At 47.1% G+C, this 21491-nt stretch overlaps 1 protein-coding gene across 2 annotated transcripts; it reads right to left on the reverse strand.

The window, feature by feature from the left end:
• Window positions 1-751: 751 nt before the first annotated feature.
• Window positions 752-12374, reverse strand: GLRX (glutaredoxin). 2 transcript variants are annotated; one of them, XM_047778318.1, is made up of 3 exons: window positions 12064-12374; window positions 3773-3892; window positions 752-2044 (listed from the first exon to the last, which is right to left on the reverse strand). In XM_047778318.1, the coding sequence occupies exons 1-2, from the start codon at window positions 12268-12270 to the stop codon at window positions 3779-3781; spliced, it is 321 nt and encodes a 106-aa protein (XP_047634274.1). In that variant the 5' UTR covers window positions 12271-12374; the 3' UTR covers window positions 752-2044; window positions 3773-3778. The 2 variants fall into 2 exon arrangements, with proteins under 2 accessions (XP_047634274.1, XP_047634276.1); XM_047778320.1 differs by having other exon boundaries at window positions 752-2047.
• Window positions 12375-21491: the final 9117 nt, after the last annotated feature.

Genomic DNA, 21491 nt, shown 5'->3' on the forward strand with positions numbered 1-21491 from the left:
AATATGCTGCAGGGGTGGCCCCAAAGACAAAACAAAAACCACTACTATTGAATCCTAAACATCACTCAGCATGCCAGTGTTGACATACACAAATTATGAGATTTAACGAATCTGACTAGAAACCATGGGGTTGTGGGTTCGATCCCTGCCCTTGCTCAGTGGGTTAACGATCCGGCGTTGCTGTGAGCTGTGGTGTAGGTCGGATCCTGGCAGCTACAGCTCCAATTAGACCCCTAGCCTAGGAACCTCCATATGCCGCCAGAGCGGCCCAAGAAATGGCAAAAAGACAAAAAAAATAAAAAATAAAAAGTTAAAACCATTTGTGCTCAATGAAGGACAGTAGCATATAGCTTTGATTATAGTGGCAAGGGGCAAACATGAAAAAGCTTCAAATTGGTATATTTTGCATTAATAAACATTCCTTAGGCGTTCCTGTCATGGCTCAAAGGAAACAAATCTGACTAGGAACCATGAGGTTGTGGGTTTGATCCCTGGCCTTGCTCAGTGGGTTAAGGATCAGGCATTGCCTGAGCTGTGGTGTACATCACAGAGGCGGCTCGTGTTCCTGAGGCTGTGCTGTAGGCCGGTGGCTGCAGCTCCGATTGGACCCCTAGCCTGGGAACCTTCATGTGCCATGGGTGCGGCCCTAAAAAAAAGACAAAAGACCGAGGGAAAAAAAAAATAGAAAAAAAGAAACAAAAAATATTCCTTAAGATCTTGAGAACATAGAAAAGAACAAAGATCACTGCAATGACCTGTGGGTACTTCTTTATTAGGAAAGAAATTAACCATTTTCAGACTAGAGACTGCAGAAGGGAACTAACTTGATCCTGCAGTTCTAGAACAAACTGCATGATAAGGGATTCTTGGAGTTTTCACGGAGTGGGGCGGGGGAGGAGAGAAAAATCACTTAAACAGTGCTCTCCAGATTTGGCTACTTTCACAAACATATGCTTGGGGGAGGGGGTTACAAGTTTTCCATGGTAACATTTAAATCTAAACCAATTAATACACTTAATGGCCCGACAACTACTTATATAGCAGGTTACCTCATGACCGCAGCACCTGCTCTTGTACCTCTGACCCCGTAGCACCAAGTAAAGACCAGCGGTGCTTCACTTTTCATGTGGCATCTCTCACATTGGGTGCTCAGACCCTTCACACCATTGCTGAACATTTTCTAGGAGACCTGTGAGTTGTCTGGGTTCAGGACACTGGGTCATAGCAGTGATTCTCAAAGTGGAGGTAGTGTGGTGTGTGGATGGTGGCCAGGGAGACACACGAAGTGTGAAAAGACACATTCAAACTACCTATTGACTTTATCATACAAAAGTCGGTAATGAACTTGACAAAATAACTTTTGGGCAGTAGCAGAAACTCAACTAGAGATTCACCCAAGGGGGCCTGGAATTTTGACTAAGAAACACTGGCATAGAGGTAGAGGAGTCCCAGCACATGGAGAACAGTTTAGTTAAGAACATGTGCCAGGAGTTCCCATTGTGGCTCAGGGGAAACAAACCCGACTCGTATCCCTGGTCTTGCTCAGTGGGTTAAGGATCAGGCCTTGCTGTCGTTGTGGCATAGACTGGCAGCTGGCTCCAGCTCCAATTCTATGCCTAGCCTGGGAACTTCTGTGTCTCAGGCACGGCCCTAAAAAGCAAAAAACAAAACACATAATACAAAAACATTTGCCAAATGTGTGTGTAAGGAACATCTTTGGGGAATGAGTGAATCCTAAGCCATAACTTATCATGGTCTTTTGGACCCAAAGGGCCAATCCACAAGAAACCCAAGACATCCATCAAACTTCTCAGACCTGTTTGGGGCAAGTTGATCCACCTTTAATACAGAGTCAGAAGAAAAATCTGGTTTTGTCCCCCAAAACCCACTCCCCCCCCAATTATTTGGGTTAACACATTTCAGAATTTTAAGTAAACAGTAGTTGCAGCTGAGTGAAGGTAGCCCGGCATCCATCCACCAGGAAGCGCTGTCATTATCTGCACTGCTATCCAGCTCTCAAGGGAGCTATCAGCTTGGGTCTGCTCTGCTAAGAAAAAAAATGCAAAGAATTGGATTTTCTTGGACAGATCAATTTCCCTCTTGTTACCAGAACACTTAAGTTTTTGGGTTTTTTTTTTTTTTTTGGCTTTTTAGGGCCATACCCGTAGCATATGGAGGTTCCCAGGCTAAGGTCCATGTTGGACCTGGACCATAACCCTTGTCCTCATGGATACTAGTTGGGTTCATTAACCCAACTAGTATGAGCCATGATGGGAACTCCCAGAACACTTACTCTTGCTATTTGAGTACAGTAGATTGCAGATGGTCTTGAGAAGCAAATTGCCAGTATAACACTGAGCGTCTACGTCTAGTGCAAAGGACAATTCAGATAGAGACCCCCTGACCATGGAGCACGCTAATGCCCATCCCAATAGGGAGGTAGTTGGGGAAATGGTGTTCCTCACCTTCCCAGGAAAGTCCTTCTCTCATTCTTAATCTAAGCCTAAATTGCTAAAGTGTTCCAGAATAGGAAACATTTGGCACCAGTTAGCTGGGTCTTGAGTGCTTTGAGGCCAGAAAGCTAACCTAAACATAGCATGTGCTTGCTGTGATGTTGGAGAATTGTAATTAAAGGTTTATAGTATTTACTATTGAGGGGTTCAGAGGCATTTTTCAGACCTTGTTTTATTTCTACTTGTTGCGATTCTGAGTAACTATCACAAATCGTTATATACTCATTGCTCAAGGGTTAGTTATTAATTAGTGGGCAATAAATACCCTTCAAAGAACATTTTAATTTAAGCACTTTAAGTTTCTTCTTTGGATAAAAACCAGTCTTTCCACATATGAGTCAGAGGAATGGGTCTGGTTGGAAGCTAGCTTGCACTAATAAGACCTGGGGAGAAGGAAACCCATCAAACCTCAAAAGATTCTTGGTTCCTTTCTGAAGAGTTCATTACCTATGGTTTGCCATTTAGCCTAAGATCTCCTTTAGGTTCCAATTTGAGACAACTTGGTTCTGTCATTTGGGAAGCAAGCTAGATTGAATTGATCTGCAGTGTGTACACAGGTAAAGCAAAAATTACCTTGACTTCACACTGCTCTTAGAATCATTCAAGTTGCTTACCATGGCCTGTGTGCTCTGGCCCCTACCCTCATTTGCTACTTTTCCTCCTACTACACCTCACTCAGTCTCCTCTTGCTTGCTTTCAGTTCCTTGAATATCACATGCTCATCACCCCAGGGCCTTTGCACTTGCTCTTCCTTCTGCCTTTTGTAAAGCTCTTCTGCTTGTCTTTACATGGCTGCCTCCTTCTTGTCAATCAGGTCTCAGCTCCACCAGCCCCTCTGCGGAAAGCCCTCCCTCATCACATTAGCTCAGTTTGCTCCCCACCCCCCTGCCATGTTCTATCAAATTATTCATTTGTTTCAGGAATTATCTAATTACTTGTTTTGATCTGTCTACCTCTCTAGAATATAAGCTCCATGTTTTCTTTTTGTTCATCTCTGTATTCCCAGAGCCTAATACAGTGTCTGGCACATAGTCATAAGTAAACATCTGTTAAATGAAGATTGAGTGAAAAGATTTCCTCCCATGGACACAATTAATCTGTTGGTAAAATGGGAAACTCATTCATGAGGTCAGTTTCTCCAATCACCCCAAATCATTCTTTTGCTAAGCAGAGTACCTTTCTAGATTATGATAAAACATTGTAGAATTCGTTCCACACTCTCCCAGTGTTCCTGGCCCAGCATCCCACCTGTCACTCACCTGTAATTATTTCAGAGCTCCAATTTGCTGCAGGCGGGTCAAGAGCTCCCCTCTCTTGTGCATATTTTCTAGATCAGTGCATCCACCTATACACTCTTTACCGATAAAGACCCGAGGTACCTAAAAAAGACAAGCCAAGATGTTTAAGGATCTTCATTATGAGGTGAGAAAGAATGACTTTTTTTCCTCATTCTAAGCATTTTTCATGATCCAAAGCTTCAAGTCACTTTACAACCTCCTCTTGTATATTCCTTTAGACCAGAACTTTCTTGTAAGTATGAAGTTACTCCTTCGAGGAGAATGTTTTTAATCCAAGAATCTTTTCAGATTGAGTGCATGAGACATTTAACCTGTCCAAGTGATTTAAATTTTCACTCTAGAGAAACACCTTTCAGCAAAAGAGTTTGGGTTGGCTGCAGCTGGACCACCCTGGTTGAATCCTGGGACCACACCTGAACCCTTAAACTGAGCCATAGCAAACTGAGCTGTGGCAACCAGGAAGGAGTTTGTTTCTAAATACAGCTGGAAAAAGTATTTTCACTAGTTCACATACAGTTTATTAGACTCACAGTTTATTAGAGTCGTCTCTCTTTTGTGAGCTGTCCTTAGCTGGGGAAGGGATGGTGGTGTCTGAATTTCCATTAATACCTGGCCCATCATTAGCTGTTTAAATGCTGCTGCTCTGGGAGCAAGGACATGCTTCCGTTCTGGGTTCACACCTGGCATGGGTGGGTCACCCAGGGCCATCTGGGGTGACATAGTCATCCTACCTACTGAATAACTTTTATCTTGAGTTATACTCAGATTCCCTTCCTACTCCTAGGTAAGGTGCATTCCAAAGTCCTCTCACTATGGCTCAAATTCCAGGTCAAGGATGCTACAGAAAGGCTGGCAGTGAAGAAATGAGCACAATACAGACTGGTCAGGAGCAAACAGGTCCTCTTCCAGAACAGAAGGCATAAAAAAATTCAAATGAATTTTTTTTGAGGTATAGTTGGTGTACAGTATAAGTTTCCAGTGTACAATGTAGTGATTCACAATTTTTAAAGATTATATTCCATTTATGGTTATTATAAAATATTGGCTATATTCCCTGTGTTGTACATTATATCTTTTTAGCTTTTTGGGGGAGGGTGCGTTTTGATATTTTCTTTTACTTTTTTTCCTGAGAGGTCCTCTGCCATATTTATTTATTTTTCCTTCTTTTTAGGCCCTCACCTGCATGCAGCATGTGGAAGTTTCCAGGCTAGGAGTCAAATCAAAGCTGCAGCTGCCAGCCTACACCACAGCAACTCAGGATCTGAGCTGTGTCTGCGACCTACACCACAGCTCATGGCAATGCTATATCATTAACTGAGTGGGTGAGGCCAGGGATCAAACCCACATCCTTACAGGTGCTAGCTGAGTTCTTAACCACAGAGCCACAGCAGGAACTCCTCTTTGTAGCTTATTTTATACATAATAGTTTGTACCTTTTAGTCCCCTACCCTGTACCGCCCCTCCCCCTTCCCACTTCCCACTGTTAACTACTAGTGTGTTCTCTATGTTTTTGAGACAGTTTCTTTTATTCACTAATTTGTTTTTTTTAGATTCCACATAAGTGATATCACACAGTATTTGTATTTCTCTTGCTGCTATGCACATTGAGGTGCATGCCCAAATGAACTTTTCAAAAAGTGAGACCTAAGGAAAGGGGCTAAATTATTTCAGATAAGTCTTTCCCCAGTTTATATTAAGAAATGAGTCTGGGGAGTTCCCATTGTGGCTCAGTGATGAACAAACCTGACTAGTATCCATGAGGGTTCAGGTTCGATTCTTGACCTTGCTCAGTGGGTTAAAGATCCGGTCTTGCTGTGAGCTGTGGTGTAGGTTGGCAGCTACAGCCCCGATTCAACCCCTAGTTCCCACGCTGCAACCCATGCCGTGGGTGCAGCCCTAAAGACAAAAAAAAGACCAAAAAGAAAAAAGAAAAAAGAAATGGGTCTGGGTAAAAGTCAGCTTTAAAATTAAGGAATACTACTCAGCCATAAAAAAGAACAAAATAATGCCATTGCAACAAGATGGATTCAACTAGAGATTTTCATACTAAGTGAAGTGATTCAGAAAGAGAACAAATATCATATCACTTATATATGCAATGTAAAATATGGCACAGGAGTTCCCATTGTGGCTCAGTGGTTAACGAATCCAACTAAGAACTATGAGATTTCCGGTTCAATCCCTGGCCTTGCTCAGTGGGTTAAGACATGTGGCGTTGCCATGAGCCATGGTGTAGGTTGCAGACGAAGCTCAGATCCCGCATTGCTGTGGCTGTGGTGTAGGCCCGCATCTACAGCTCCAATTAGACCCCTAGCCTGGGAACCTCCATATGCTGCAGGAGCGGCCCTAGAAAAGGCAAAAAGACAAAAAAAATTAAAAATATGGTACAAATGAACCTATCTACAGAACAGAAACAGACTCAGACGTAGAGAACAGACCTGAGGTTGCCAAGGGGAAGAGGGGCGTGGGGTGGACTGGGAGTTTGGAGTGAGTAGATGCAAACCGTTACATTTACAATGGATAAGCAATGAGATCCTACTGCATAGCACAGGGAACTATATCCAGTCTTTTGGGATAGACCATAATGGAAGATAATACAAGAAAAGGAATGTATATATTTATGTATGACCAGGTCACTTTGCTGTACAGCAGAAATTGGCACAACACTGTAAATTAACTATACTTTAATTTTTATTTTTTTTAATTTCTAATTTTTTTTGCTCTTTATGGCCGCAACCACAGAGTATGGAATTCCCAGGCTAGGTGTCAAATCAGGGCTGTATCTGTGATCTACACCACAGCTCACAGCAAAGCTGGGTTCTTAACCCACTGAGCAAGGTCAGGGATCGAACCTGCGTCCTTCCTCATGGATCCTAGTCGGGTTCGTTAACCACTGAGCCACAAAGGGAACTCCTCCTTTAATTTTTAAAAATTAAAAAAAAATTAAGTCCCTAAATTAAAACAATCCTGCACACTGCCACAACCACATTGCCACAGCTCTTCCCTTTGTCCTGAGAGTGGAGAAGAGTACATGGAACTTGTATTCCAGCAAGAAAGCCTCATAATGTCCTCAGTCAAAGAAGGTACCATCTGCCCCACCTTCCGTGCATGCCTGTGTGGGGGCTTTGCAAGTGGAGGCACCATCACAGCAACATTTATTTTTATTTTTGTTTTTTAGGACCGCATCTGTTACATGTGGAACTTCCCAGACTAGGGGTCCAATTGGCATACACCACAGCAACAACAGCAATGTGGGATCCAAGCCTCATCTGCAATCTACACCACAGCGCCAGGGACAAGCCAGATCCCTTACCCACTGAGATTCAACCTGCATCCTCATGAATCCTAGTAGGGTTCATTAACCCCTGAGCCACAAAGGGAACTCCAAGGCAACTTTTTTTTTTTTTTTTTAATCAGCTGAAGGCACCTGCAGTAAGATGAGGTCAGAAATCTGAGTTTTTCTCCTGGATCCTGGCCATTATTTTAGAGAAAATAAAGCACCTTGCAAATTGTTGTGGGGGAGAGGGGTGGTGTCTCTTGGCTTCCCCTGTCTCCCCAGGGAGAGTTGGCTGTGGTCAGTTGCAATGGTCAATAGAATTTGCATTTCTGACAAGTTCCCAGGTGGTGGTGACTCCCAGGGATCCCTCTCTCAAGCTGTTGTTTGGCACTGATAGCCGTTTATGCTTCCCAGGGTTACTGAGGCTTTGGAAACCTACAGCTCTGCAAGCAGCAGCTACCGCTGCCCTGAAACATGACCTGGCCGGGCTGTCTCCAGGGTGGGATTTTGGGCACACAAGATGCCTGCCTGAGGGCTGAAAAGCCCCACTGGCCTCTCACCCACCCTCTAAGTCTAGGCAACAGCAAAACCACCTTAAAGCATGCCAGTTTCCGGCTCCCCCCCAAGGAGCTGAACTGCACTGGACAGGCGTGGGAGGCTGTGGTGACAGAACAGGAAGCTGCTGATACAAATGAGGAAGGAGGATGAGAGTTGTCCTCAGTGTCCTCCCCTCCCGGCCCATCCCCCTCTTCAGAGTAACTTGAGTCTGTTACTGGCAACAAGCAGAGAACTGCTGCCATCAAAGAAAGCTTGGGAATTCTGGGCCCTTCCTCTCCCAGCCCCAGCCAGGTGGTATCTTATGCACTCTAGGCAGACTTAGAGGCTGCTACTCAGCTGCCTCCCGACATGCTCCAGCACCTTGTCTGCTCCCTGAAACAAGCCACCGTCATTTCTCATCTGAATTACTGCTAGAGTCTCCAAAAGTCTCCCAGCCTTTCTGTCATCTCTGGAGGGACCCTTTCAAAAGTCAGACAGGCTTCGTCCCCTGCTCAGAACCTTCAGTTGCATCTCATCTCCCGTCACAAGCAGAGCCCTCGTGATGGCTTGAAAGGCCTTGTCAGCCTGTACCCCATGATCTCTCAAACCGCATCTCCTCCTGCTAACTCATTACCCTACACCCACACAGGCCTCCTTGGCGGCTTCTATCCACAGGACCTTAGCGCTTGCTGTTCCTACTGCCAGGAATGCCCTCCCCCTAAACTTCTGCATGGCTTGTTCCTCCACTTCCTTTAAAGATCCTCTAAAATCAGAAAGGCCTGATGACTCCATTTAAAACTGTACCTTGCTGCCTACAGCCTTCCTCCCCTTCCTACCTGGTGTTTCTGCATAGCACAAATCACCACTTCCCAACATATTTTTATTGTGTTTATTAGAATATAAGTTCCACAAAGTCAATAATTTTTGTTCACTCTGGTCATGGCCATATTTCCAGTATCCAGAAAGATGCCCCGTAGAGTAGAGGCTTAAACATATTTGTTGTACCCAGCAAAATTATCCTTCAAAAGTGAAGGAGAAAAAGACTTTCTCATACAAACAAAAAAATAAGGGAATTTGTCCTATGATCTGCCTTGTGGGGAATGTTCAAAAACATTCTTTAGAAAGAAAAATGGTACAGGTTAGGAGCTTGGATTTACATAAAGAAGGAAAGGAAGTGAAGGCACCCGTCTAGGAGCTATGGCTATAGTGAAACCAAAGCAAGTTTCCCTAAGCACAGGGCCTGATTGAAGTCCTACTGTCTGTAATCAATCCAGCCCTGCTAAGCTCTTACTGCTTGTACAGTGCAACTGTCATTACAGGATAAGCAACCGCTCCTAACGGTTCAGTTTCGTAGAATAGAAACCTTTCCTTGTTGGGGATCATGAGGTATGCAACTTTAAAGTATTTGATCTTCTCCTTGGAAGAATGTGTTCTGGGAGTTCCCATTATGCCTCTAACTAGTATCCATGAGGATGTGGATTCGATCCCTGGCCTTGCTCAGTGGGTTAATATCTGGCATTGCCATGAGCTGTGTGGTGTAGGTCGCAGACGAGGCTCGGATCCTAAGTTGCTGTGGCTGTGGAGTAGGCCAGCAGCACAGCTCTGATTTGACCTGTAGCCCAGGAACTTCCATATGCCGCACATGTGGCCCTAGGAGGCAAAAAGGAAAAAAATAAAAAAGAATGCATTCAGGACTCAAGAACCTGTGAAAAATATTTTGAAAAATTCAAAAACAAACTTAGAATTCCCGCTGTGGCCCAGCAGAAACAAACCTATTATCTATGAGGATGTGGGCTTGATCCCTGGCCCTGCTTAGTGGATTAAGGATCTGGCATTGCCATGAGCTGTGGTGTAGGCCAGCAGTGCACAATGATTCTCCTCCTAGCATGAGAACTTTCATATACTGCTCCTGTGGCCCTAAACAAAACAAAACAAAAACCTTAAAGGATCGCTAAAACAAAGTGTTGCTTTATAAAGAAATAAAAAGGAGTTCCCATTGTGGCACAGTGGAAACGAATCCGACTAATAACCATGAGGTTGTGGGTTTGATCCCTGGCCTTGCCTAGTGGGTTAAGGATCTGGCATTGTCGTGAGCTGTGGTATAGGTTGCTGGTAGCTGTAACTCTGATTCGACCCCTAGCCTGGGAACTTACATATGCCGTGGGTGTGGCCCTAAAAAGCCAAAAAGAAAAAAGAAAAAGAAAAACGGAAAAAAAATTGTTGAATATATTAAGGGGATTGCTTAATTTTTCCTCCTAGAGAATTCGATACTGCTGGGCTGAAAGACATAGCTTTGAAACTTTGTTGCAAATTGTTATTACCTGGGGATTTTTGTTTTGATAGGAAATTAAACTATTTTCACTTCCAGATTTACTGAGGTATAATTGACAGGTAAATTTGTATATTTAAGGTGTATACTGTCTTAGTTTGATGTCCACATACATTATTCTGAAATGATTACCGCCATCCAGTTAATTAACACACCCATCACCTAACAGCTACCATCTGTATGTGTGTGTGGTGAGAACACTTAAGATCTAATCTGGTAACAAACTGCAAACATGCAATACACTATCACCACTCAGAGCCACCATGCTGGACATTGCACCCTAGAACTTAGTTGTCTTCTAACTTAGTGTTTGTATCCATGACCTAGGGATCTTTAAAATGCTGAATGAAGCCTGGATGCTACCTCCCGTATTATGATTTAATTGGCTTGGGGTATAACTTGAGCATTAAAAAAAAGCTCCTCAGGAGTTCCCGTCATGGCACAGAGGAAATGAATCCGACTGGGAACCATGAGGTTGATCCCTGGCCTTGCTCAGTGTGTTAAGGATCTGGCGTTGCCGTGAGCTGTGGTGTAGGTCGCAGACGCGGCTCACATCCCGCGTTGCTGTGGCCCTGGCATAGGCTGGTGACTACAGCTTGATTAGACAGACCCCTAGCCAGGTTCAATCCCTGGCTTTGCTCAGTGGGTTAAGGATCTGGTGAGCTGTGGTGTAGGTCATAGTCGCAGCTTAGATCTGGCGTGGCTGGGGCTGGGGCATAGGCTGGCAGCTGTAGCTGATTTGACCCCTAGACTGGGAACCTCTATATACCTTGGGTGCAGACCTAAAAAAGCAAAGTAAATTAAAAAAAATTTTTTAAAGCCCCTCAGGTGATTCTAATGGGCAGCAAAATTTAGGAACCACTGGCCGAGAGACCATCAGAGCTGGGCCATGGCAGTACTTGCCCTGCCCTTTCCCCCTCAGGACCGGGGCAGCCTACACTACTGGTGGTCCAGCCAAGCAGCAAGAGGCTTTCTGGCCATGGTGTCCTGTTCCAGGGCCTTCCAGAGAACAGGGTCCTCAGACCCCAGCCAGGGCCCTGGAAACAATAGGGTAACATGTATGGCCTCCCTCCCGCTGCACCAGAAAGCTGACTTCTGACTGGAGAGGTAGGAGAGAAACAGCCTCCCCTTCTTTACCCTAAGAACCCAGAGAAAACCCTGCAAGTCAAACTAAACCTGAGCTAGGATACATGCTTCTGTGCACACCATGTGGTAGAATGTGCACCCTGAAAGGGAGCTTGGCTGAGCTGGTGGGACATCCCTCACCAACCCCCGTCCCCAGCACCTGAACTGCTACTGGTGACCTGGCTGGCTGGCTGAGGAAGAGGAAGTCTTTTCAGAAAGGGAGCGGCTCCTAGGGTCTCACTGTCTGTCCACAGCAAACAGGAAGTAGAGGTGGCCTACTCCAGCGTGGCACTGCAGCCAGGAGGTCGCTGGCAGTCAGAGGAGGTAACTTGCCAGGATCAACCAGCAAGCCATTGTGAGAGCCATTCGGACTCTGGCCTCCCTCCCTACTCTCGACAGGTCTGGAAATATCCCGTCATTTAGAATGAGGTTCTTCCCTGGGAGGAGTTAGATAGGATATGGAAAAATGAGCAAATTAGGTTAAGTTTAAAGAGATCCTGGAGGTAAGACTGAAGGGCAGCAAATCCTCCTTGGCCATGTGAACCCAGAGGAAAAAGTGCCGGCAGTTCTAGCTCAACAACAGAAATGTACAGCTCACACTTGGCTCCTCCACCCCTCCTCCCACTTCAGCCCTCAAGCTCAAACTGTCACTTCTCGGCAGTGCTTAAGACAAAGACTCCAGATAGCTCCTCAGTGACTCCAGGACAGCTGCTGGGCCCATGACCCTGACGCACAGCACGGTCAGCTGTGCTCTGTCCTCTGATCCGAGAGCACCTTTGGCTGAAATCCAGCCACCCTTTCAAGGAAGCAGTGTCTTCTCTCCGGCACCCTCCCCCTCCCCACACAGCCCTCCCGCTGCCTGGAGTGACGGAGCCCTAGCGGTGTCCTAGAGGAAGGCAAAGGCATCCCCCGTTCACAGCCCAGGCAAGAAAAAGGAATCCGGGAGCCTTTTATCCAACCTTTCGAATGAAACCCCCGGCTCACCGTTCTGGCTCCCGTGAGCTGTTGCAGATAATCTTGAATCTCGTTGGTGTCACTGGTGGCTGTGATATCGACAAATTCCAGAAGCCCTTCTTTGAAGGGCAATTGGCTGAGGAGCTCCTGGGTCTTTCTGCAGAAGGGGCAGGTGGGCTTGATGAAAACTACCACCTTCCCAGGCTGGATTTTGCTGTTCACAAATGCTTGAGCCATGCTGACAGGCGGCTGCCTCCCGGGAGGAAACCTCAACAGCAGGTATTGCTTGGGTGTAAAACGGAGGCCCCAGCCAGCGGGCTTTCATTTAAAGGAACCTCCCTGGAGGAGGAGTTTGCCTGGTAGCGTGCTCAACTTTTAAAGGGCCAGCCCCGAAGTCATTTCAGTTGGAGTGATTCACCAGCTAGACCTCTGGAGGAAGGCGCACTTGCACGCTTGCATGTTGTCATCAACGGCTGTGCCCAGGGCGTCACTGTCCTCAGCTCTTTTAGGAATGCCCATCCTTGGAAAAAGAGCAGAGTCACCTTACTCTCTGAGGAAGCATTAAGTGTACAGACCAGTCCCAGAGCGGGGTGGGCTGAGCAGGCAGGGTCTTCTTAGAGTTAAATCTTTGTTGTCTCTCTCAGAGTCACAGTTCCTAAAGACACATGCAAACAGAATCATTCAAGAAACAGAACACGCCAAAATATCTTTAGAGGAAGTGAAATTGAAATGGTGGCTTTGCGTCCTGTCTTGCTTGGCTAGCACTGTTTGCTGTTGTGACTGTTTAATGGAATTTCCAACATTTAAACATCTGGGGATTCCACAGAAGAATCTAGACTTGGCACCTCTCTGAAAAGTCAGTTTGCCCTCATGTGTGGCAGTAGCTGGGGCTGAGATGCTCAGGTTTGCCCACAGGCATGGGGGTTGGGGAGTGCTGGCTCCTACCTTCTGGACACCTGCCACTCATTCCTTAGCATTTGAGTTTGTGACCCTTGACAGCAGTTTCGCAAGGCAGCAAATTCTAACACAAACCCTAATTTCAAAGTGCCAATTCCATGTGGGGCCTTTTCTCTCTTTGATCCTTTGTTTTCACTGTGGGTGAGTCAGGACGTGGTGTAATAACTCACTTATCACATTCATTACATTTACCTGCTCTTTCCCTGGTGCCCACATGCTCAGGGGGTGGTGAGTGAGGTCTGTTGTTCCAGGACTGACTATGACCCCTCTGCGTGCAGGGTGTTAAATAAAGAAATCAGGGAATACTACCTCCTTTAAAAGTGAACTCTCCTTTTCCCCAGGAAGTTTTACACTGAAATCAGGACCCCCGCCAGAGCTGCCCACCTTCACTGATGGTCCCTTCAGAAGCCAGAGCCTAATGTCATCCAGAGAAGGGAAGAAAGTTGATTCCCAGAAGCAGCTCTAATTATTACTAAAGCTAAATGGCAAAGCAAGAAACCCAGATGCTAAGACACAAAGAAGGACTGATAGTTAAGATCTCCGTCAGCAAATGGAACATGTTGCGCGGGAAGGCCTGAGGTGACTGGGCCTCCTCAGGGCTTGGGACTTCTCAGCTCTCAGCTTTCCTGAATAAGCTCCTGGCAGAGTCCTTGTCACCTCTCTTTGTCTCTTTCCTTTAGCTCAGACTCCTGCAGCCCAGGGTCTCTTCAGGGCCACCCTTGGCTCACTGGCCCAAGGTTCCTCAGCCCACCTTGCACCTGGCGATCCCCTCAGAACGGCTCTCTTCTCAGTGTCTGGGGTTAGCCTCTCCCTCTCCGCTGGCTCTTTGTCTTTGGCATGTGACTCTGGTCATATCTGTCCCTTGTTACAAACACCACCCCCACCTTCCATCACCTTTGATCCTGCTTTCTTGCTTCTGTCCTTCCCTACCAGCCAATCTCATGGAACTTGCTGCTTTGTTTGCCATCACTGACTCACCTCCGCCACCTGTCCCTGCCTCAATGCAATCTGACTTCCTTATCTGCTGAAATTCCTCTGGCCAGCATCACTCATGACCTCCATATCGCTAAGTCACCTTGTAGCCAAGTGTCCTGACTGAGACTCAGATTTATGGGTGTGGAGTTGTTAAACTGGTGGAGTGGACCTCCCAAAGCACCTGTTTCGTTGGATCTCCTGAGGTGTTTGGGTACCTGAGCAGAGACTTGGCTGCAGGAGGGGGCGCTATTGTCTGGCCTACAGCTCAGGCCCCGGGGACTAGTGTCTGGAGCCTTAGGACAGATGGCCACAGGACACAACTGCAGACTTCAAGGCTTTTTTATGAGTCATGGAACACAGATAGCAAAGAAGGGGAGACTTCTCTATTGCTCAGAAATGCTGTGGCTTTAGCTCAGTGAGGAATTCAGAGGAGTTCCTGTCGTGGCCAAGCAGAAATGACTCGTATCCTTGAGGATGTGGGTTCAACCTATGGGACCCACTCAGTGGGTTAAGGATCTGGCATTGCTGTGAGCTGTGTTGTAGGTCACAGATGCAGCTTGGATCTGGTGTTGCTGTGCCTGTGGTGTAGAGTAGCAGCTGCAGCTCCAATTCAACCCCCAGCCTGGGAACCTCCATATGCCACAGGTTCAGCCCTAAAAAAAAAAGAATTCAGAGTGTAGAACACTCTGTTGCGTTGACATCATGAAAGTTTGTAGTTCTGGCACATTAGGAGGTGGAACCCATGGATCTTGGGGGCGCCCTGAGGTCTGTGGTCCTTGAGTGCTATGGACATCAAGAGGGAGTGTGTATGGAGGAGCATGTGAGCTTGTGCTCGACACCCCAGGCACTCCCAGAAATAGTTACTGGGAAGCAAGAGCTTTTTTCAAGGGAGTGGAGGTCCTGCTATACAGATAGCTGGCAACAAGCTAGTGATACATTTGAAATATGGGCTATGAAGTTCCTGTCGTGGCATAGCAGAAACGAATCTGACTAGGAACTATGAGGCTGTGGGTTCGATCCCTGGCCTTGCTCAGTGGGTTAAGGATCTGGTGTTGCTGTGACTGTGATGTAGGTCGCAGATGCGGCTCAGATCCCACATTGCTGTAGCTGTGATATATAGGCCAGCAGCTGTAGCTCCAGTTCAATCCCTAGCCTGGGAACCTTCATATGCTGCAGACACGGCCCTAAAAAGCAAAAAAAAAAAAAAAAAAGAAGAAGAAGAAAAGGAAAAAAGAAAGAAAAGAAAAGAAAAATGGGCTTTGACTTTTGTGTGTGTGTGTGTCTGTGGTTGGTTGGTTTCCACTGCACCACGACGGGAGCTCCCGAGCTCTGACTATTACCGTGATCTCATTTGTATCCGAGGGCTGATGAGGGTTGGGACAATTTGAATACCAAAGACCATTTCTCAGGTTCTTTCTTTACTTGCTCACTTTGCAGGCTTTGAGCCTATAGGTCACTGTCCCTCCCCATCTTGAGGTTGTCTTAGTCCCAGTGTCATCTGTAGCTTGATCTTTTTCTTCTGCCTGTGTCTCTGGGTATTCTGTCTCAGCCTCTTCCTCAGGAATTTTGCCTACACATGTGGTATATCCTGGGGCTTCCCCTCCTTGAAAGATTTTATCTGTACATGTGGCTCTAGCTATCACCTTTTTCTTGATGAGTTCCGTATTTTTTTTTCTCATCCAAAACTCTTTCCCAAGCCTCAGGAATTGATAGTTGATTGCCTACTGAGAAGACCTGCCTGGGGTTCCTCAGGCATCTCAGCCTCAGTGTGATCAACATGGAAGCCACACCCCTGTCTCTTCCTTACCTTCTCATCCTCCCCTCCCCTGAGTACTGGCATCTCCCTGTTGGGCAGGGCAGAAGCCTGGGAGGGATTTTTTTTTTTTAATTTTTGGGAGGCATCTTTACGGCTACTTCCTCCCCTGCTCTCTGCTTTTTATTTATGCTGAATGGCCAAACTCTAACAATTTTGCCTCCTAAGTTCCTCCCCAGTCTGACTGCATCTGCCTTGGTCCAGCCTTTATCAGTCCTTTGCTAGATCTTGTTAGAATTTCTGCCTTGACCTCATTGCCTGGCCTTACACTGCTGCTGGGGTGACCTTTATATATGTACATCATGTCATGTTCTCTCATTTTCTTAGGATAAATTCCAGATTCACTATGGGAAGGTGGCCCTGTGTGGTTGGTCCTTGACTACCTCTTTAGCCGTGCCACTGCCTTTCCTCAGGTCCCTCCAGCCATTGCCACATTGCCACATGTTGCTTGCATCTTCATTGCTTTGGACCTGCTCCTTTTTTTTTTTTTTTCTTCTTTTTAGGGCTGCACCCACAGCATATGGAGGTTCCCAGGCTAGGGGTCCAGTCAGAGCTACAGCTGCAGGCCTATACCACAGCCACAGCAATGCCAGATATGAGCCCCATCTGTGACCTACCCTGCAGCTCATGGTAACTCCGGATCCGTGACCCACTGAGTGAGGCAAGGGATCGAACCCTCTTCCTCATGGATACTTGTCGGATTTGTTACCACTGAGCCACAATGGGAACTCCTGGACTTGTTCCTCTCTGTCCAGAGTGGCCCTACTCCCGTATCTGTGTGGCCGGCTCATGCTGGTCCAAGCCCATCCAGAACATGTGTTGACTCTTCTAGGAAGTACCCCTGAACGCAAACCTCTTTTCCCACTGGATTGGATGCCCCTCAGCTGAGCTCGCACAACATGCTATGCCCTGACTCATCCCGTTTTATCGTCCTTGTTTTTCCCTTTTTTGTCATCTCCAGTGAACTCCTTGATGGTGGGAAAGGGCTCTCATCTGAGAGTCACCAGAGCCCAGATGCACACTGGGCCACACATGCATCCACTCTGCAAACATTTATTAATCAACCACTAATTAACGAACTCTGGGCCAGACCCAAAGTTCACATGCAGCCCCAGCCCTTCAAAATTTATAGTCTAATGGGAGATAGAGACGTAGAAAATGAACACAGTGTTATAAAGCCTTCTAGGTGCTATAATAGAAGCTGTATAGGCACTAGGGTAACCAAGGGAGAGTGGTCATTCTTGCCTGGAGAGTGCTTCGAGAAAGGTTGACAAAAGTGAGCCAGGCTGACTCTCCAGAGATGAGATGTTTTTGAGTCTACACAGTAGGGAAGTGCACTTGAGGCAGAGGGAGCAGGAAACATAGAAGGCACTTGGCATTGAGTGATTGTGTGTGGATAGAGCATTATGGGTTTGAAGTGGGGAGAAGGGAGAGAAACAGATGGAGAGTGGGAGAATCCTGGCTGTCTTTTACCAGGCTAAGCATAAGGGCTTTATATACAGTCAGTGATGAGCCATAATAGGTATATTTTAAGCACGAGTAGATTAGCAGTTCAGTGTTTGATGAATTCAGCACATTGTGACTACTCCCAGGTAACACATGAGTGGCTAAATTTGGATGGAGTGGTAGGGATGCTTTGAAGCAGGCAAACCTTTAGGGTTTTTCAAGTCTTACCTTGGTCCTGACTTCCACAAGGCTTGAAGTTTGCAAGGGCCAGCCCACTGGGTGATGGGCTGCGGGTGTTCGAGCTGCCTTTAAGACTTCTGGAGGAGTTCCCGTCGTGGCTCAGTGGTTAACGAATCCCACTAGGAACCATGAGGGTGTGGGTTCAGTCCCTGGCCTTGCTCAGGGGGTTAAGGATCCGGCGTTACTGCGGTATAGGTTGAGATGCGGCTCCGATCTGGTGTTGCTGTGGCTCTGGTATAGGCCAGAAGCTGTAGCTCCGATTAGACCCCTAGCCTGGGAACCTCCATATGCCTTGGAAGCGGCCCTAGAAAAGGCAGAAAGACCAAAAAAAAAAAAAAAAAAAAAGACTTCTGGAGTCAGAATTCCCTTCATGGCTCAGCGGAAATCAATCTGACCAGTATCCATGAGGACGCAGGTTCGATTCCTGGCTTTGCCCAGTGGGTTAAGGATCTGGTGTTGCCATGAGCTGTGGTGTAGGTCACAAACGTGGCTTCGATCCTGTGTTGCTATGGCTGTGGTGTAGGCTGGCAGCTGCAGCTCCGATTTGGCCCCTAGCATATGAACCTCATACAACGTGGGTGCGGCCCTAAAAAAAAAAAAGAGTCATCTTGGCTGCCCTTGGCCCTTTCAATGTGCGGCTGTGGGGGTTCAGGTGAAAGAGCCACATTGCGAGCAGCCCTTTCTACCTTCAGACGCATAAAGATTCTGGTTTGTGGCTGTGCCCGTTTTCAAAGTCTGGTCTTGTTTGCAATGCTCTCTGTATCTGGATCTGTCTAGATTTGACCACAGAGGACACTGACTCTGACTCTAACAGTGGTCCCCCTCACCCTCCACCTCTAGGGGTGCTGCTCGGCGCTGAAATTGGAAACACTACAGTTCCCATTCCCTGTGGACCTACTGTATGTCAGGCTCAGTGCTAGGAGCTCTACATAGATCATCTCTAATCCTCACAGCAACTTTGAAAAGTAGATACTTTTGATCTACCAAAGGAGAGGGTCCCTGACTTGGGGACTTGAACTTCAACCAAGAAGTTCCAACAACAGGCTCCCCTGTATGTTTGGAAAGTTGCTCCAAAAGTTGCCACCGTTTCTAAGATCCAGGCTCATGTTGGGTATAGCATGTCACCTCCTAATACTGATGCCCCAAGAGTCCCTGGGTCCCACTGAGGTTTCTTACTGTCCTTTAAGCTCAAGACTATATCTTCAACCTTTCCAAGGGTTTCACAATGTGCAGCTCTTACTCTTTTATTGGCTTCATGGCAGGGCTTTCTCTCTTCTCCTTAATTGAATCATGTTAGACAAACCAAACTGAGCCCTCTATTAGGGGCAGCAAGAAGGAGGTGGTATTATGTTTCTCTCTTTTCCTGGCTCTTGGTGCCAAGGTCACACCTCTCACAATGCATCAGACCTGTGTCCATTGGGATGATTATGGTTTAGGAAAGATGTAGGGTTAAGGATTCCCTTGGGCTGTGACTTGGATTCCTGCTAAGGGGGTCTAGGGTATACTAAGAGGAAGCACATAGATTTAGACTTCAGAGCATCATCTAATCTAGCAGGATCTAATACTCCAGCTTTTATAGCCCCAGCCTCTTAACTGGGTTTAGCGTGGATATTTTATTTTTTATCTTTATTTTTTGCTTTTTAGGGCTACTCCCATGGCATATGGAAGTTCCCAGGCTAGGGGTCGAATCGGAGCTATGGCTGCCAACCTACACCACAGCCACAGCAACACGGGATCCAAGCCATGTTTGTGGCCCATACCACAAAGCTCATGGCAATGACAGATCCTTAACACACTGAGTGAGGCCAGGCATCGAACCTGCAGCCTCATGGTTCCTAGTTGGATTCATTTCCACTGCACCACAATGGGAACTCCTAGTTTGGGTTATTTTAGATAGAAAGTAACAACATACCCAATTTTAGCTGGTTTTCATTAGAGGGGTTTGGTTTTCCTGGTTATCAGGAAGTCAGAGGAAGGAAGTTGGCTCAGAAGCTCAAGGACGTAGGCCTCTGGGTGGGTGACTCTGAGATTCTCCTGATCCTCCTCTCTTGACTGCAGGATGGCCAAGCCCACGTCCTTACACAACAGAGTTCAGCAGTAGGAGGCAGAGGGTGGCACAGACAGAGGATGTACAGGCAGGACAGTCCTTCTGCAGACTCGGCTCTTTCCACACGTGCCAAACAGAAACACGGAGACAGAGTTTAGGGGGAAGAAGAAAAAAAATAGCTCTACTGCTTTGCCAGGCAAAGGAGGCCACAGCAGGCAAATGCCCTTAAGACTGTGCCCTCCCTCGGGAGAGATTAAGAAGTGGTTTTCTAGTTTGGGGGTAGAAAATAGGGCCTCAGATAAAGCTCAGGGTGGATGCAAGCTTTCATTCTTCTTCAAAGGTGGTGTTTAGTGGCCCCAGGACTGGTTTTGTTGGCCTTCCTCTCTGGTTTTCATTTGTTGGGGGTTTTAGTTCTGCAGAAGAACCCAAAGACATTGTTATGTGTATTCCTCGAAGAGGTACCAGGAGGACCCTGCCCCAAGGCTGCACTATTGTTTCTTTACTGTTCCTCCGTGGTCTCTGCATCCCACCTTCCCCTGATTAGCAACCTGCCCTTTGGAACTCAGGGAAGGTCATGGAGGCTAAAGCTTATTCCCTAAAAACAAGAAATGGGGATGCAGAAAGGCTTGTGCCCAGGAGCCCTACTTCCCCCCAGCACACTTCCCTCATATCTCCTGCGTTCTCTGGGCCAGCACAAAGAGACAGCACAACTGTTGGATAATGGATCTTCCTTACTCTGCCACTTGTGGCACCCTGATTCTGTGGTCTGCTACCCCCTTTCACCATCAAGAGCTGGGTTGGTCTTTTTTTCACTGGTGCCTCCTTCCTGAGGTAGCTCCATCAGAGGTGAAGGGGCTAGGATGCCTTTGGCTGTAAGGAACAGGAGCTTCAGCTCCAGCTGGCCGGCTGGTTGGCTGGCTGGCTTGCTTGCTTGCTTGCTTTTTGTCTTTTTAGGGCCACACCCATGGCATATGGAGGTTCCCAGACCAGGGGTCGAATTGGAGCTGTAGCTGCTGGCCTACACCACAACCACAGCAACGCCAGATCCCATCTGCGTCTGTGACCTATACCATAGCTCATGGCAACACTGGATCCTTAACCCACTGAGTGAGGCCAGGGATGAAACCTGCATCCTCATGGGTACTAGTCAGATTTGTTTTCACTGAGCCACGATGGGAACTCCAACTGGCTTTTTTTTACCCCCTGGCATGCAGAAGTTCCTGGGCCAGGAATCGAACCCGAGCCACAACCATTCTAATGTCAAATCCTTAACCACCAGACCACCAGGGAACTCCAAACTGGCTTAAAGAGTATTTTTTTTTTTGGAGTTCCCACTGTGGCTCAGTGATTTAAGAACAAGCCTAGTATCCAAGAAGATTTGAGTTCAATCCCTGGCCTCACTCACTGGGTCAATGATCAGGTGTAGCTATGAGCTGTGGTGTAGGTCTCAGATGCGCTTGGATCCTAAGTTGCTGTGGCTGTGGTGTAGGCTGGCAGCTGCAGCTCCAATTTGACCCCTAGCCTGGGAACCTCCATATGCCAGGCGTGCGGCCCTTAAAAAAAATATACATACACACACACACACATATGGTCTGGGAGTAGGGCATCTTTGGGACTGGCATAGTTAAATGGCCTCAGCTCAGTACTCCTGCCCTTGTGCATGAGATGGCTTCACCCTCAGCCTGGCGGTGGAATAGCCTCATCTCTGTGAACAACAGTGTCCTGAGGAATTGGGAGAAGGTCACCTCTGAAGTTTTCCCAAATGTCATCTTGTGTTGTTGGTCCAGATCGCCTCACAGGCTCATTCCTGACCCGAAGATTAGCAGGAGGAATGGAATGACTCCACTCTTCGCCCAAAGGGGTGACAGTTTAGCCTCTCCCGAGGGAGGGGCTGTGTTGGGGAGGACTGGGCTCCTGGGCACAGCTGGGAGGAGGAAGGGGAACATGGATGTGGGGGAGGCAACCACAGTGTTCACCCCC

Source organism: Phacochoerus africanus, chromosome 4, assembly GCF_016906955.1.
Source record: "Phacochoerus africanus isolate WHEZ1 chromosome 4, ROS_Pafr_v1, whole genome shotgun sequence".
In the NCBI taxonomy this organism is placed as follows: domain Eukaryota; kingdom Metazoa; phylum Chordata; class Mammalia; order Artiodactyla; family Suidae; genus Phacochoerus; species Phacochoerus africanus.

Bases quoted from the DNA above. Each gene is read 5' to 3' on its own strand.
- GLRX (XM_047778318.1), bottom strand. From the start codon at position 12,270: ATGGCTCAAGCATTTGTGAACAGCAAAATCCAGCCTGGGAAGGTGGTA. The intron at 3,893-12,063 runs GTGAGCCGGGGG...TGTCTTTTTTAG, and splicing joins AGCTCACGGGAGCCAGAACG to GTACCTCGGGTCTTTATCGG.